The 20,010-nt window shown below is 40.3% G+C and overlaps 1 protein-coding gene across 1 annotated transcript in view; it reads left to right on the forward strand.

Annotated features, from left to right (window-relative positions):
- The first annotated feature begins 104 nt into the window (after positions 1 to 104).
- The window catches only part of trit1 (tRNA isopentenyltransferase 1), a 105,073-nt gene continuing 85,167 nt past the window's right edge, over positions 105 to 20,010 (forward strand). Inside the window, exon 1 of the mRNA XM_065018056.1 lies at positions 105 to 301. Within this exon, the coding sequence (XP_064874128.1) occupies positions 143 to 301 (159 nt within the window). The 5' untranslated portion in view covers positions 105 to 142. The remainder of the gene's footprint in view (positions 302 to 20,010) is intronic.

Here is a 20,010-nt window from a genome sequence, read left to right on the forward strand (position 1 = left end):
TTCCTTCTCTCGACTTCATTTTTTTTATCAAAGCCGGTGCCATGGGAACCTCTTTCCGTTGCCTAGTTACAGAGCTCGCCTCATATCCGGTCTCAGTTCTTAGGCGCGTGTCTGATCAGCTGGGAACGACGGTAAAAGCAACATGGCGGCGCCCGTGCGAGGCTTGCAGTGTGCTCTGAAAAAGAGTATTGTACCACCGTTAGTCGTGATTTTAGGAGCAACCGGTACTGGGAAGTCTAAACTGGCGATTGAAATTGGTAAACGACGCCAGGGAGAGATAATCAGTGCCGATTCCATGCAGGTAAGAGGACACAAGCGTCGTGGATGTGACATACTGTGTGGTAGGATTCACATATAGGGCATTTGGAGAGAACGAGGTTTATGTCTAGTGAACTACTTTTATCAGATTTTAGGCGTATTTCGTAACTGACTTACCTTATCAATGCTGCCAATTCGCTGTCCAAACGGGTTCTTAGTTTGCGTTTTTTGAAGTTAACGTTAGTTAGCAACCGTCAAAGTTCAGTAACCAACCTGCTGTGGGTATTTTGCCTGAATTCACTTGGGTGTCTATATAGCTAGGTACTGTATCTATGAGTGAGAATTGGAAGGATATCACGCCTCAGTCACACCAGTCGTATATTTGCAATTTGGGACACCAGAAGTAGGTTCTTTTCCAATGGAACGCGGCGTTTGCCTTGCAGCATCACAGAGGCGGTGTGGTTGGATTTATTGAACAGAAGGTGGAAGTCGAACACGTATCCAATTGATGCTGCGTTTTATTTTGTGCAATTTCGTTATCGGTTTGGTTGCTGTTGCAGGGACGCATGCCAACCTCGCCCCCCTCCAATTTGCCCCCTCGACTAGCCAGCAGATTCCAATATAGTACCACTGTACGAGTCATAATACCTATAAACCTAGAGGTCAAACGGGTAATAAATCAATAAATGAAATGCTAATATGGCTATCCATAAAGAACTAGAAATGCCGTGATAATCTGGCCGTGACTGGCAAATCGAGGCAAAGGTAAGAATATCTGGATTTGAAAATAAGAGAGCTGCACACTCTAGGAGCTCAGATGAAAAAAATGTAATTACCAACGTTTCGACAGCCAAACTGTCTTCATCAGGGTCTTCATGAATCTCTGGATTAACTATATAATGTTAGCTAAATGTAGTATTGAATAAATACATTTGATTTAAATGGGAAATTCTGTGAACTGGCTTGGGCGAGTTTTAACTTGACACAACTGTTAGCAAAGGTATTTTTATACATGTTTATTTCACCTTTATTTAACCAGGTATTTATATATATATATAACCCTAAACCTTTATTTAACCAGGTATTTATATATATATATAACCCTAAACCTTTATTTAACCAGGTATTTATATATATAACCCTAAACCTTTATTTAACCAGGTATTTATATATATATAACCCTAAACCTTTATTTAACCAGGTATTTATATATATATATAACCCTAAACCTTTATTTAACCAGGTATTTATATATATATATATATATATATATATATATATATATATATATATAACCCTTTATTTAACCAGGTATTTATCTATATAACCCTAAACCTTTATTTAACCAGGTATTTATCTATATAACCCTAAACCTTTATTTAACCAGGTATTTATATATATATAACCCTTTATTTAACCAGGTGAGGCCAGTTGAGAACCAGTTCTCATTTACAACTGCGACATGGCCAAGATTAAGCAAAGCAGTTCGACAAAAACCAACAACACAGAGTTACACAGAAACAAACGTACAGTCAATAACACAATACAGTCAATAACACAATACAGTCAATAGTCAATAACACAATACAGTCAATAGTCAATAACACAATACAGTCAATAATACAATACAGTCAATAGTCAATAACACAATACAGTCAATAGTCAATAATACAATACAGTCAATAACACAATACAGTCAATAATACAATACAGTCAATAACACAATACAGTCAATAGTCAATAATACAATACAGTCAATAACACAATACAGTCAATAATACAATACAGTCAATAGTCAATAATACAATACAGTCAATAGTCAATAATACAATACAGTCAATAGTCAATAATACAATACAGTCAATAATACAATACAGTCAATAACACAATACAGTCAATAATACAATACAGTCAATAGTCAATAACACAATACAGTCAATAATACAATACAGTCAATAGTCAATAATACAATACAGTCAATAATACAATACAGTCAATAATACAATACAGTCAATAACACAATACAGTCAATAATACAATACAGTCAATAGTCAATAACACAATACAGTCAATAGTCAATAATACAATACAGTCAATAGTCAATAACACAATACAGTCAATAATACAATACAGTCAATAGTCAATAATACAATACAGTCAATAATACAATACAGTCAATAACACAATACAGTCAATAACACAATACAGTCAATAACACAATACAGTCAATAACACAATACAGTCAATAACACAATACAGTCAATAGTCAATAATACAATACAGTCAATAGTCAATAATACAATACAGTCAATAGTCAATAACACAATACAGTCAATAACACAATACAGTCAATAGTCAATAATACAATACAGTCAATAACACAATACAGTCAATAACACAATACAGTCAATAGTCAATAATACAATACAGTCAATAGTCAATAATACAATACAGTCAATAATACAATACAGTCAATAGTCAATAATACAATACAGTCAATAGTCAATAACACAATACAGTCAATAATACAATACAGTCAATAGTCAATAATACAATACAGTCAATAATACAATACAGTCAATAGTCAATAATACAATACAGTCAATAGTCAATAACACAATACAGTCAATAATACAATACAGTCAATAACACAATACAGTCAATAGTCAATAATACAATACAGTCAATAACACAATACAGTCAATAACACAATACAGTCAATAGTCAATACAGTCAATAACACAATACAGTCAATAACACAATACAGTCAATAACACAATACAGTCAATAACACAATACAGTCAATAGTCAATAACACAATACAGTCAATAGTCAATAACACAATACAGTCAATAGTCAATAACACAATACAGTCAATAACACAATACAGTCAATAACACAATACAGTCAATAACACAATACAGTCAATAGTCAATAATACAATAGAGTCAATAGTCAATAACACAATACAGTCAATAACACAATACAGTCAATAACACAATACAGTCAATAACACAATACAGTCAATAACACAATACAGTCAATAACACAATACAGTCAATAGTCAATAATACAATAGAGTCAATAGTCAATAACACAATACAGTCAATAATACAATACAGTCAATAGTCAATAATACAATACAGTCAATAATACAATACAGTCAATAACACAATACAGTCAATAGTCAATAATACAATAGAGTCAATAGTCAATAATACAATACAGTCAATAATACAATACAGTCAATAGTCAATAATACAATACAGTCAATAGTCAATAATACAATACAGTCAATAGTCAATAACACAATACAGTCAATAGTCAATAACACAATACAGTCAATAATACAATACAGTCAATAACACAATACAGTCAATAACACAATACAGTCAATAGTCAATAATACAATACAGTCAATAGTCAATAATACAATACAGTCAATAGTCAATAACACAATACAGTCAATAACACAATACAGTCAATAGTCAATAATACAATACAGTCAATAGTCAATAATACAATACAGTCAATAATACAATACAGTCAATAGTCAATAACACAATACAGTCAATAGTCAATAATACAATACAGTCAATAATAATAAATACAATACAGTCAATAACACAATACAGTCAATAACACAATACAATAACACAATACAGTCAATAACACAATACAGTCAATAACACAATACAGTCAATAACACAATACAGTCAATAACACAATACAGTCAATAACACAATACAGTCAATAACACAATACAATAACACAATACAGTCAATAACACAATACAGTCAATAAATAACACAATACAGTCAATAACACAATACAGTCAATAACACAATACAGTCAATAGTCAATAACACAATACAGTCAATAACACAATACAGTCAATAACACAATACAGTCAATAACACAATACAGTCAATAACACAATACAGTCAATAAATAGTCAATAACAATAGTCAATAATACAATACAGTCAATAATACAATACAGTCAATAACACAATACAGTCAATAGTCAATAATACAATACAGTCAATAACACAATACAGTCAATAACACAATACAGTCAATAAATAACACAATACAGTCAATAACACAATACAGTCAATAGTCAATAACACAATACAGTCAATAATACAATACAGTCAATAATACAATACAGTCAATAACACAATACAGTCAATAAATAACACAATACAGTCAATAGTCAATAACACAATACAGTCAATAATACAGTCAATAACACAATACAATAATAACACAATACAGTCAATAGTCAATAACACAATACAGTCAATAATACAATACAGTCAATAGTCAATAACACAATACAGTCAATAATACAATACAGTCAATAGTCAATAACACAATACAGTCAATAATACAATACAGTCAATAACACAATACAGTCAATAACACAATACAGTCAATAGTCAATAATACAATACAGTCAATAACACAATACAGTCAATAACACAATACAGTCAATAGTCAATAACACAATACAGTCAATAATACAATACAGTCAATAGTCAATAACACAATACAGTCAATAATACAATACAGTCAATAACACAATACAGTCAATAACACAATACAGTCAATAGTCAATAACACAATACAGTCAATAATACAATACAGTCAATAACACAATACAGTCAATAATACAATACAGTCAATAACACAATACAGTCAATAGTCAATAATACAATACAGTCAATAATACAATACAGTCAATAGTCAATAATACAATACAGTCAATAGTCAATAACACAATACAGTCAATAACACAATACAGTCAATAGTCAATAACACAATACAGTCAATAATACAATACAGTCAATAGTCAATACAGTCAATAACACAATACAGTCAATAACACAATACAGTCAATAGTCAATAACACAATACAGTCAATAACACAATACAGTCAATAACACAATACAGTCAATAACACAATACAGTCAATAACACAATACAGTCAATAACACAATACAGTCAATAACACAATACAGTCAATAACACAATACAGTCAATAACACAATACAGTCAATAGTCAATAATACAATAGAGTCAATAGTCAATAACACAATACAGTCAATAATACAATACAGTCAATAGTCAATAATACAATACAGTCAATAGTCAATAACACAATACAGTCAATAGTCAATAACACAATACAGTCAATAATACAATACAGTCAATAGTCAATAACACAATACAGTCAATAGTCAATAATACAATACAGTCAATAGTCAATAACACAATACAGTCAATAACACAATAAGTCAATAATACAATACAGTCAATAAATACAATACAGTCAATAGTCAATAATACAATACAGTCAATAGTCAATAACACAATACAGTCAATAGTCAATAACACAATACAGTCAATAGTCAATAACACAATACAGTCAATAATACAATACAGTCAATAAATACACAATACAGTCAATAACACAATACAGTCAATAACACAATACAGTCAATAACACAATACAGTCAATAACACAATACAGTCAATAACACAATACAGTCAATAACACAATACATAACAGTCAATACAATACAGTCAATAACACAATACAGTCAATAACACAATACAGTCAATAACACAATACAAATAAATAACACAATACAGTCAATAACACAATACAGTCAATAACAATAACACAATACAGTCAATAGTCAATAACACAATACAGTCAATAACACAATACAGTACAGTCAATAACACAATAAGTCAATAGTCAATAATACAATAGAGTCAATAGTCAATAACACAATACAGTCAATAATACAATACAGTCAATAGTCAATAATACAATACAGTCAATAATACAATAAGTCAATAACACAATACAGTCAATAGTCAATAATACAATAGAGTCAATAGTCAATAATACAATACAGTCAATAATACAATACAGTCAATAGTCAATAATACAATACAGTCAATAGTCAATAATACAATACAGTCAATAGTCAATAACACAATACAGTCAATAGTCAATAACACAATACAGTCAATAATACAATACAGTCAATAACACAATACAGTCAATAACACAATACAGTCAATAGTCAATAATACAATACAGTCAATAGTCAATAATACAATACAGTCAATAGTCAATAACACAATACAGTCAATAACACAATACAGTCAATAGTCAATAATACAATACAGTCAATAGTCAATAATACAATACAGTCAATAATACAATACAGTCAATAGTCAATAACACAATACAGTCAATAGTCAATAATACAATACAGTCAATAGTCAATAATACAATACAGTCAATAGTCAATAGTCAATAACACAATACAGTCAATAACACAATACAGTCAATAACACAATACAGTCAATAACACAATACAGTCAATAACACAATACAGTCAATAACACAATACAGTCAATAACACAATACAGTCAATAACACAATACAGTCAATAACACAATACAGTCAATAACACAATACAGTCAATAGTCAATAACACAATACAGTCAATAACACAATACAGTCAATAACACAATACAGTCAATAACACAATACAGTCAATAACACAATACAGTCAATAACACAATACAGTCAATAGTCAATAACACAATACAGTCAATAGTCAATAATACAATACAGTCAATAATACAATACAGTCAATAACACAATACAGTCAATAGTCAATAATACAATACAGTCAATAACACAATACAGTCAATAACACAATACAGTCAATAGTCAATACAGTCAATAACACAATACAGTCAATAACACAATACAGTCAATAGTCAATAACACAATACAGTCAATAATACAATACAGTCAATAATACAATACAGTCAATAACACAATACAGTCAATAATACAATACAGTCAATAACACAATACAGTCAATAGTCAATAACACAATACAGTCAATAATACAATACAGTCAATAACACAATACAGTCAATAACACAATACAGTCAATAGTCAATAACACAATACAGTCAATAATACAATACAGTCAATAGTCAATAACACAATACAGTCAATAATACAATACAGTCAATAGTCAATAACACAATACAGTCAATAATACAATACAGTCAATAACACAATACAGTCAATAACACAATACAGTCAATAGTCAATAATACAATACAGTCAATAACACAATACAGTCAATAACACAATACAGTCAATAGTCAATAACACAATACAGTCAATAATACAATACAGTCAATAGTCAATAACACAATACAGTCAATAATACAATACAGTCAATAACACAATACAGTCAATAACACAATACAGTCAATAGTCAATAACACAATACAGTCAATAATACAATACAGTCAATAACACAATACAGTCAATAATACAATACAGTCAATAACACAATACAGTCAATAGTCAATAATACAATACAGTCAATAATACAATACAGTCAATAGTCAATAATACAATACAGTCAATAGTCAATAACACAATACAGTCAATAACACAATACAGTCAATAGTCAATAACACAATACAGTCAATAATACAATACAGTCAATAGTCAATACAGTCAATAACACAATACAGTCAATAACACAATACAGTCAATAGTCAATAACACAATACAGTCAATAACACAATACAGTCAATAACACAATACAGTCAATAACACAATACAGTCAATAACACAATACAGTCAATAACACAATACAGTCAATAACACAATACAGTCAATAACACAATACAGTCAATAACACAATACAGTCAATAGTCAATAATACAATAGAGTCAATAGTCAATAACACAATACAGTCAATAATACAATACAGTCAATAGTCAATAATACAATACAGTCAATAGTCAATAACACAATACAGTCAATAGTCAATAACACAATACAGTCAATAATACAATACAGTCAATAGTCAATAACACAATACAGTCAATAGTCAATAATACAATACAGTCAATAGTCAATAACACAATACAGTCAATAGTCAATAACACAATACAGTCAATAATACAATACAGTCAATAGTCAATAATACAATACAGTCAATAGTCAATAATACAATACAGTCAATAGTCAATAACACAATACAGTCAATAGTCAATAACACAATACAGTCAATAGTCAATAACACAATACAGTCAATAATACAATACAGTCAATAGTCAATACAGTCAATAACACAATACAGTCAATAACACAATACAGTCAATAACACAATACAGTCAATAACACAATACAGTCAATAACACAATACAGTCAATAACACAATACAGTCAATAACACAATACAGTCAATAGTCAATAACACAATACAGTCAATAACACAATACAGTCAATAACACAATACAGTCAATAACACAATACAGTCAATAGTCAATAACACAATACAGTCAATAACACAATACAGTCAATAACACAATACAGTCAATAGTCAATAATACAATACAGTCAATAACACAATACAGTCAATAGTCAATAATACAATACAGTCAATAACACAATAGAAAAGTTTATATACAGAGTGTGTTCAAATGGAGTGAGGAGGCAATAAATAGGCCAAAAGTGGCGAAGTAATTACAATTTAGCAGATTAACACTGGAGTGATAGATGAGCAGATGATGATGTGCAAGTAGAAATACTGGTGTGCAAAAAAGTAAATTAAAAACAATATGGGGATGAGGTAGGTAGATTGGATGAGCTATTTACAGATGGGCTGTGTACAGCTGCAGCGATCGGTAAGATGCTCAGATAGCTGATGCTTAAAGTTAGAGAGATATGTCTCCAATTTAAGCGATTTTTATTTATTTTTATGTCAAAACATATACATTTTTTGCAATTCGATCCAGTCATTGGCAGCAGAGAACTGGAAAGAAAGGCTGCCAAAGTAGGTGTTGGCTTTGGGGATGATGAGATGCACGTGCTCCAGCAGGTGTTACGAGTGGTGTTATGGTGACCACTGAGTGTAACGGTTTTGACTTGAGGTTATTATTTATAGGGGTGCCAGGTAGGTTGTGCCTACCAGAGAAAACATTGGTTTCTCCTTTTAGTTTGGGTGGGAATGAGTCCCATCTGGTCCGTCAAGTCTACACCAATACAAAGGACTTATGTAAAAGTCAGGATGGAAATAAACTTTTCATAAACCCTTAAAACATTGGAAAGAACTTCAAAAACAACTATACTCTTTTGCGTGGGTTGTATTAACAACATCAATGATTACACACACATATAATAATATAACACAATTAGTTCTGGTTCCTCCAGAAATGTCCTGTACCTCGGGCCTAAAAAGAGTCCTGCCCGGTAGAGTTCAGGGAACTCAATTGACTTCTGTCACGCAATGTTTGTCTGTTCATTCAGTGTAGCCTAAACCCAGTATTATTCATACAATCAATATAACAATAATTTTACCACAGAACTTTAAAGCGTATCAACTCTTACTAAGTCCTCAACTACAACTAACTACATAAATCACAGTATACATCACATCAAAACAAATGAAATACCGTATACAAAAAGGTTGTAGTAAGTCGGTCAGTCAGACAATCCAATCCGCCCACAGATCTCCAGCGGAGAAAGGCCACGAAGAACAGAGAGGTGTAAGTCCACGGACGCAAAGAGTGGATCCGATCCTGGGTAAACTCTCTTAGGCTACAAAACACACGTTTAACGGCAAAAAAACAAACGGAATAGAGAAGCTTCGGAACTGAGGGTTGAACACATCCTCATTCACGTCTCCATCACAACCCCACTTTCGCGCAGCTGATGCTGGCTATTTAATTGGGAATTAAAGGGAAAGCACCCTATTGGAAGGAGCTGCACTGAGACGGTTCAGAAAATTCAGGGCCGTCACAAGAGTTACACATGGAGTGAACAATTAACAAGTCAATAATACAGTAGAAAAAAGGAGAGTCTATATACATTGTGTGCAAAAGGCATGAGGAGGTAGGCGAATAATTACAATTTTGCAGATTAACACTGGAGTGATAAATGATCAGATGGTCATATACAGGTAGAGATATTAGTATGCAAAAGAGCATAAAATAAAATAAATAAAAACAGTATGGGGATGAGGTAGGTAAAAATGGGTGGGCTGTTTACCAATAGACTATGTACAGCTGCAGCGATCGGTTAGCTGCTCAGATAGCAGATGTTTGAAGTTGGTGAGGGAGATAAAAGTCTACAACTTCAGCGATTTTTGCAATTCGTTCCAGTCACAGGCAGCAGAGAACTGGAACGAAAGGCGGCCAAATGAGGTGTTGCCTTTAGGGATGATCAGTGAGATACACCTGCTGGATCGCGTGTTACGGGTGGGTGTTGCCATCGTGACCAGTGAACTGAGATAAGGCGGAGCTTTACCTAGCATAGACTTATAGATGACCTGGAGCCAGCGGATCTGGCGACGAATATGTAGCGAGGGCCAGCCAACGAGAGCATACAGGTCGCAGTGGTGGGTGGTATATGGGGCTTTGGTGACAAAATGGATGGCGCTGTGATAGACTGCATCCAGTTTGCTGAGTACAGCGTTTGAGGCTATTTGTAAATGACATCGCTGAAGTCAAGGATCGGCAGGATAGTCAGTTTTATGAGGGTGTTTTTGGCAGCGTGAGTGAAGGAGACTTTGTTGTGAAATAGGAAGCCAATTGTAGATTTAATTTTGGATTGGAAATGTTTAATATGAGTCTGGAAGAAGAGTTTACAGTCTAGCCAGACACCTAGGTATTTGTAAATGTCCACATTTTCTAAGTCAGAACTGCCCAGAGTAGTGATGCTAGGCGGGCAGCGATCAGTTGAAAAGCATGTATTTAGTTTTACCAGCGTTTTAAGAGCAGTTGGAGGCCATGAAAGGAGTGTTGTATGACATTGAAGCTCGTTTGAAGCTTGTTTGGAGGTTTAACACAGTGTCCAAAGATGGGCCAGATGTATACAGAATAGTGTTGTCTGCGTAGAGGTGGATCAGGGAATCACCGCAGCAAGAACAACATCGTTGACATATACTGAGAAAAGCCTCAGCCTGAGAATTGAACCCTGTGGTACCCCCATAGAGACTGCCAGAGGTCCGGACAACAGGCCCTCTGATTTGACACACTGAACTCTATCTGAAAAGTAGTTGGTGAACCAGGTGAGGCAGTATTTTGAGAAACCAAGACTGTTGAGTCTGCCGATAAGAATGCAGTGATTGACAGAGTCAAAAGCCTTGGCCAGGTCGATGAAGACGGCTGCACAGTACTGTCTTTTATCAGTGGCGGTTATGATATCGTTTAGTACCTTGAGGGTGGCTGAGGTGAACCTGTGACCAGCTCGTGAACCGGATCGCACAGTTGAGAAGGTACGGTGGGATTCGAATTGGTCAGTGATCTGTTTGATAACTTGGCTTTCGAAGACTTTAGAAAGGCAGGGCAGGATGGATATAGGTCTGTAACAGTTTGGGTCTAATGTCTCCCCCTTTGGAGAGCTTTCAAATCTTTAGGGATCTTGGATGATACGAAAGAGAGGTTGAACAGACTGGTAATAGGGGTTGCAACACTGTTGGCGGACAATTTTAGAAAGAGGGTCCAGATTGTCTAGCCCAACTGATTTGTACGGGACCAGGTTTTGCAGCTCTTTCAGAACATCTGCTATCTGGATTTGGGTGACGTAGAAGCTGGCGAAGCTTGGGCGAGTAGCTGCGGGAGGTGCGGAGCTGTTGGCCGGGGTTGGGGTAGCCAGGAGTAAGCATGGCCAGCCGTAGAGTGATGCTTGTTGAAATACTCAATTATCGTGGATTTATCGGTGGTGACAATGTTTCCTAGCCTCAGTGCAGTGGGCAGCTGGGAGGAGGTGCTCTTGTTCTCCATGGACTTTAGTGTTCCAGAACTTTTTGGAGTTAGAGCTACAGGATGCAAATTTCTGCTTGAAAAAGCTAGCCTTTGCTTTCCTAACTGACTGCGTTGCGTGTATTGGTTTCTGACTTCCCTGAACAGTTGCATATCGTGGGGACTATTCGATGCTAGTGCAGTCCACCACAGGATGTTTTTGTGCTGGTTTAGGGCAGTCAGGTCTGGAGTGAACCAAGGGCTTTATCTGTTTTTAGTTCTGCATTTTTTGAAAGGGGCATGCTTATTTAAGATGGTGAGGAAATTACTTTTAAAGAACGACCAGGTATCCTCTACTGACGGGATGAGGTCGATATCCTTCCAGGATACCCGGGCCAGGTCTATTAGAAAGGCCTGCTCTCAGAAGTGTTTTAGGGAGCGCTTGACAGTGATGAGGGGAGGTCGTTTGACCGCGGACCCATTATGGATGCAGGCAATGAGGCAGTGATCACTAAGATCCTGATTGAAAACAGCCAAGGTGTATTTGGAGGGCAAGTTGGTCAGGAAAATATCTGAGGGTGCCCATGTTTACGGATTTAGGGTTGTACCTGGTGGGTTCCTTGGTGATTTGTGTGAGATTGAGGGTATCTAGTTTAGATTGTAGGACTGCTGGGGTGTTAAGCATATCCCAGTTTAGGTCGCCTAACAGAATGAACTCTGCATATGGATGCGGGGTTAATCAATTCACAATTGGTATCCAATCAGCTGAGAGCTGAGAGGGGTCTGTAACAGTGAGAGACTTATTTCTGGAGAGATGAATTTGTAAAATTAGAACCTTGAACTTTTTGGGCGAAGACTTGGAAAGTATGACAGAACTCTGCAAGCTATCTCTGCGGTAGATTGTAACTCCTCCCCCTTTGGCAGTTCTATCTTGATGGAAAATGTTGTAGTTGGGTATGGAAATCTCAGAATTTTTGGTGGCCTTCCTAAACCAGAATTCAGACACGGCAAGGACATCTGGGTTGGCGGAGTGTCCTAAAGGAGTGAGTAAAACAAACTTAGGGAGGAGACTTCTGATGTTAACATGCATGAACCCAAGGCTTTTACGATTGCAGAAGTCAACAAATGGGAGCGCCTGGGGACCTGGGTTAACCTCTACATCACCAGAGGAACAAATGAGGAGGAGGTGTAGGATGGGGGTACGGCTAAAGGCTATCAAAACTGTTCGTCTAGTGCATTGGAGACAGAGAATAAAAGGAGCAGATTTCTGGGCGTGGTAGGATAGATTCAGGGCATAATGTTCAGACGGGTAGGGTGCGGGTACAGTGGAGGTAAACCTAGGCATCGAGTGACGATAAGAGAGGCTGTATCTCTGGATGCACTAGTTATGCTGTGTGAGATCACTGCATGTGTGGGAGGTGGGACAAAAGAGGTGTCATGACGTTGCCCCCTTTGCCTACAGCAAGCCCCCATCCCCCTCTCCTTGCCTCCTTCAACTAGGCTGCTGTGGTCAGAGAGAGGTCGTAAATTCCTGAGGAGAAGACCCTGCCTCATGGCCACACAGTATAAGAGACAGAGTGAATTTTCATAGAGAACAAAGGAATTTCTTCCACCTCACAGAACGTGAGGTTCGAACAAATTTCATGTTCCGGAGAAAGTATAAAAGATCGGTGAAGAATCCAGCTACGAACTGGTCTGTTTGTTACAACTTGTGGAAGCTCATGAGAGACGGTGTGGCCACTTTACCATAACGCTGTTTATATAATAGCCTCAGATATGAGGTTTACATCTAATTGTTGTATAAGATGAGTGAGTGAGTATGATACTGTTTACACAATTTTACAATGTGAATTTGGACCGTTTAATGAAGGAAACTCCAATTCCCTTTTGAGTTGAACTAAATCAGAGGACTACCCCGGAGCCCACTTCAGGCTGGGACAGCCCCTTTTCTACCATTCCCGAATAAAACCCAACTTTGAGAAATTATCACCCGACCATTATCACCCTTTGGCCCCTCCATTACGAGGGGACAAAGGTTGTAGACCATTGCTAAATCTTTTAAAACCATACCACGTGGTTAAACTCTTAGACTATCGATACCGAAAGAATAAGAACAAGTCTTTGATATTGATTACTAGTCTGCAGCTAGGAATTCGGTATCATTGAACGCGAAGAACCACAACCGCAGAAACATCCATTCTATAACAACATGAATGAATGTCACTCTGAACAATCCATTTCTGGCTACCCTCTTGAAGCACCACTACCCTCTCTCTCTCTCCTTCTGGGTGCATTCTCCCTGTGATTGAGATGTAGCGTTGTGGCCCCCCCCAGTCCGTGTGTGACCCAGACTCTCACCAGCCACCTTCTGTGTGACCCCCGGTTACCATGGCAACAGAGCCTGAGAACTCTAGGTGGGCGGGTTCGGGGGCGGTGTGTATGTGAAAGCGGTGCAGGGTGCGTGGGAGTTTTGTTGTCATGTTGTCACACAGTGTCTCTCTCTCTCACACACACACACAACACAACGGTTTGTGTTTTGTATGAGGAGGTTTTGTGCTGTCAAATACACAGATGTTGAGATGTGGATTCCCTGGGAGTTTCTCATTTTGATTCTGATCAATCTCTGTCATCTCAACTCTCTCACACACACACACACACACACTCTCTCTCTCCCCCTCACACACACACACACACGCTCACACACACACTCTCTCTTCCCCCCTCACACACACACTCTCTCCTTTCCCACACACACTCTCTCTCTCTCCCCCTCACACACACACTCCCCCCTTCCCCCTCACACACACACACACGCTCACACACACACTCTCTCTTTCTCCCTCCCCCTCACACACACACTCTCTCCTTCCCACACACACACACGCTCTCTCTCTCCACCACACACACACACACTCTCTCTCGCTCTCTCCCCTTCACTCACACACACACACACACACACACACGCTCTCTCTCTCTCCCCTTCACTCACACACACACACACACACGTTCCTTGTGTCCTTGAGAATGTGTTGGTCCGTAGGGAGTTGTCAGTGTTCCAGCAGCTGAGGTCACCTGGTACAGCTAACTGGGTTACTGTAATAACTGGGTTACTGTAATTACTGGGGTTACTGTAATTACTGGGGTTACTGTAATAACTGGGTTACTGTAATAACTGGGTTACTGTAATAACTGGGTTACTGTAATAACTGGGTTACTGTAATTACTGGGGTTACTGTAATAACTGGGGTTACTGTAATAACTGGGTTACTGTAATAACTGGGTTACTGTAATAACTGGGTTACTGTAATAACTGGGTTACTGTAATAACTGGGTTACTGTAATAACTGGGTTACTGTAATAACTGGGGTTACTGTAATAACTGGGGTTACTGTAATAACTGGGTTACTGTAATAACTGGGTTACTGTAATAACTGGGTTACTGTAATAACTGGGTTACTGTAATAACTGGGTTACTGTAATAACTGGGGTTACTGTAATAACTGGGTTACTGTAATCAACGGGGGCTACTGTAATCAACGGGGGCTACTGTAATCAACGGGGGCTACTGTAATCAACGGGGGCTACTGTAATCAACGGGGGCTACTGTAATCAACGGGGGCTACTGTAATCAACGGGGCTACTGTAATCAACGGGGGCTACTGTAATCAACGGGGGCTACTGTAATCAACGGGGGCTACTGTAATCAACGGGGGCTACTGTAATCAACGGGGGCTACTGTAATCAACGGGGCTACTGTAATCAACGGGGCTACTGTAATCAACGGGCTACTGTAATCAACGGGGCTACTGTAATCAACGGGGCTACTGTAATCAATACTGTAATCAACGGGGGCTACTGTAATCAACGGGGCTACTGTAATCAACGGGGCTACTGTAATCAACGGGGCTACTGTAATCAACGGGGCTACTATCACACCCGACAGGAAATGCGCTGCAGCTGGCCCAGTGACAGGAAATGCGTTGCAGCTGGCCCAGTGACAGGAAATGCGTTGCAGCTGGCCCAGTGACAGGAAATGCGCTGCAGCTGGCCCAGTGACAGGAAATGCGCTGCAGCTGGCCCAGTGACAGGAAATGCGTTGCAGCTGGCCCAGTGACAGAAAATGCGCTGCAGCTGGCCCAGTGACAGGAAATGCGCTGCAGCTGGCCCAGTGACAGGAAATGCGCTGCAGCTGGCCCAGTGACAGGAAATGCGCTGCAGCTGGCCCAGTGACAGGAAATGCGCTGCAGCTGGCCCAGTGACAGGAAATGCGCTGCAGCTGGCCCAGTGACAGGAAATGCGCTGCAGCTGGCCCAGCTTCTGGCATCTCTGTGTGTGTGTGTGGTAGAGAGAATAGACTACCTCGTACAGCAGAAACACACTGACCTAGTTGCGGTCATGTGAGAGACCGGGGCTGTCTGTGAAAGAGAGAGAGAAAAAGAGAGACAGTCTAAGTAGAGAAGCCTGGATCTGTCCTCTATCTAGGCCTAGCTGCCGGTGGGTGAATGGTTGTGTGTGTGAATGGGGGGGGTTACTAGATGGGAGTTTCTATTGTTCCAAGGGAAGAATTGGTTCCCACAGTCTGCCACTCCAGTTTTCTCCCACAAGACCCAGTTTATCTCCCCTGGCTCTCCCACAGGACCCAGTCTCTCCCCTGGCTCTCCCACGGTACCCAGTCTCTCTCCCCAGTCTCTCCCACGGGACCCAGTCTCTCTCCCCTGGCTCTCCCACGAGACCCAGTCTCTCTCCCCTGGCTCTCCCACGGGACCCATTCTCTCTCTCCCCTGGCTCTCCCACGGGACCCAGCCTCTCTCCCCTGGCTCTCCCACGGGACCCAGCCTCTCTCCCCTGGCTCTCCCACGGGACCCAGCCTCTCTCCCCTGGCTCTCCCACGGGACCCAGCCTCTCTCCCCTGGCTCTCCCACGGGACCCAGCATCTCTCCCCTGGCTCTCCCACGGGACCCAGCATCTCTCCCCTGGCTCTCCCACGGGACCCAGCCTCTCTCCCCTGGCTCTCCCACAGGACCCAGTCTCTCCCCTGGCTCTCCCACGGTACCCAGTCTCTCTCCCCAGTCTCTCCCACGGGACCCAGTCTCTCTCCCCTGGCTCTCCCACGAGACCCAGTCTCTCTCCCCTGGCTCTCCCACGGGACCCATTCTCTCTCTCCCCTGGCTCTCCCACGGGACCCAGCCTCTCTCCCCTGGCTCTCCCACGGGACCCAGCCTCTCTCCCCTGGCTCTCCCACGGGACCCAGCCTCTCTCCCCTGGCTCTCCCACGGGACCCAGCCTCTCTCCCCTGGCTCTCCCACGGGACCCAGCATCTCTCCCCTGGCTCTCCCACGGGACCCAGCATCTCTCCCCTGGCTCTCCCACGGGACCCAGCCTCTCTCCCCTGGCTCTCCCACGGGACCCAGTCTCTCTCCCCTGGCTCTCCCACGGGACCCAGTCTCTCCCCTGGCTCTCCCACAGGACCCAGTCTCTCTCCCCTGGCTCTCCCGCGGGACCCAGTCTCTCCCGCGGGACCCAGTCTCTCCCGCGGGACCCAGTCTCTCCCGCGGGACCCAGTCTCTCCCGCGGGACCCAGTCTCTCCCACGGGACCCAGCCTCTCTCCCCTGGCTCTCCCACGGGACCCAGCCTTTCTCCCCTGGCTCTCCCACGGGACCCAGTCTCTCCCCTGGCTCAGGGGAGAGAGACTGGGTCCCGTGGGAGAGACTGGGTCCCGCGGAGAGACTGGGTCCCGCGGAGAGCCAAGGGAGAGAGACTGGGTCAGTCTCTCTCCCTTGGCTCTCCCACGGGACCCAGTCTCTCTCCCACGGGACCCAGTCTCTCTCCCTTGGCTCTCCCACGGGACCCAGTCTCTCCCACGGGACCCAGTCTCTCTCCCACGGGACCCAGTCTCTCTCCCTTGGCTCTCCCACGGGACCCAGTCTCTCCCACGGGACCCAGTCTCTCCCACGGGACCCAGTCTCTCCCACGGGACCCAGTCTCTCTAGTCACTCAACTCTGGCGCCCCCGACTCGAGTTCATTGAAAATGGAGCCGATATTATTCACTAATTATGAAACGGCTTTTCTCCCTATCAGACAATACTGTGTTAACACACAGACATACCACCTCCTACATCCTGTTAACACACAGACATACCACCTCCTACATCCTGTTAACACACAGACATACCACCTCCTACATCCTGTTAACACACAGACATACCACCTCCTACATCCTGTTAACACACAGACATACCACCTCCAACATCCTGTTAACACACAGACATACCACCTCCTACATCCTGTTAACACACAGACATACCACCTCCTACATCCTGTTAACACACAGACATACCACCTCCAACATCCTGTTAACACACAGACATACCACCTCCAACATCCTGTTAACACACAGACATACCACCTCCTACATCCTGTTAACACACAGACATACCACCTCCTACATCCTGTTAACACACAGACATACCACCTCCTACATCCTGTTAACACACAGACATACCACCTCCTACATCCTGTTAACACACAGACATACCACCTCCAACATCCTGTTAACACACAGACATACCACCTCCAACATCCTGTTAACACACAGACATACCACCTCCTACATCCTGTTAACACACAGACATACCACCTCCTATCCTGTTAACACACAGACATACCACCTCCTACATCCTGTTAACACACAGACATACCACCTCCTACATCCTGTTAACACACAGACATACCACCTCCTACATCCTGTTAACACACAGACATACCACCTCCTACATCCTGTTAACGCACAGACATACCACCTCCAACATCCTGTTAACGCACAGACATACCACCTCCTACATCCTGTTAACACACAGACATACCACCTCCTACATCCTGTTAACACACAGACATACCACCTCCTACATCCTGTTAACACACAGACATACCACCTCCTACATCCTGTTAACACACAGACATACCACCTCCTACATCCTGTTAACACACAGACATACCACCTCCAACATCCTGTTAACGCACAGACATACCACCTCCTACATCCTGTTAACGCACAGACATACCACCTCCAACATCCTGTTAACGCACAGACATACCACCTCCAACATCCTGTTAACGCACAGACATACCACCTCCAACATCCTGTTAACGCACAGACATACCACCTCCAACATCCTGTTAACGCACAGACATACCACCTCCAACATCCTGTTAACACACAGACATACCACCTCCAACATCCTGTTAACGCACAGACATACCACCTCCAACATCCTGTTAACACACAGACATACCACCTCCAACATCCTGTTAACACACAGACATACCACCTCCAACATCCTGTTAACACACAGACATACCACCTCCAACATCCTGTTAACACACAGACATACCACCTCCAACATCCTGTTAACACACAGACATACCACCTCCAACATCCTGTTAACACACAGACATACCACCTCCAACATCCTGTTAACACACAGACATACCACCTCCAACATCCTGTTAACACACAGACATACCACCTCCAACATCCTGTTAACACACAGACATACCACCTCCTACATCCTGTTAAAACACAGACATACCTCGGAACGAGGTAGTCCTGTGTTTCAGGAATTCACGATTCAGTCAAACGGTTCCGTTTTTCACTGAAAGAATAAACGTTTTGTTTTCGATATTATAGTTTCTGGGTTTGACCATATTAATGACCTAAGGCTTGTATTTCTGTGTTTATTATAATTAAGACTATGATTTTATACTTGATAGCGAAGTCTGACTGAGCGGTGGTAGGCACCGGCAGGCTCATAAGCATTCATTCAAACAGCACTTTCCTGCGCTTGCCAGCAGCTCTTAGCAACGTTTGCCAGCAGCTCTTAGCAACGTTTGCCAGCAGCTCTTAGCAACGCTTGCCAGCAGCTCTTAGCAACGCTTGCCAGC

Source organism: Oncorhynchus nerka, linkage group LG4 (genome assembly GCF_034236695.1).
Source record: "Oncorhynchus nerka isolate Pitt River linkage group LG4, Oner_Uvic_2.0, whole genome shotgun sequence".
Classification (NCBI taxonomy): domain Eukaryota; kingdom Metazoa; phylum Chordata; class Actinopteri; order Salmoniformes; family Salmonidae; genus Oncorhynchus; species Oncorhynchus nerka.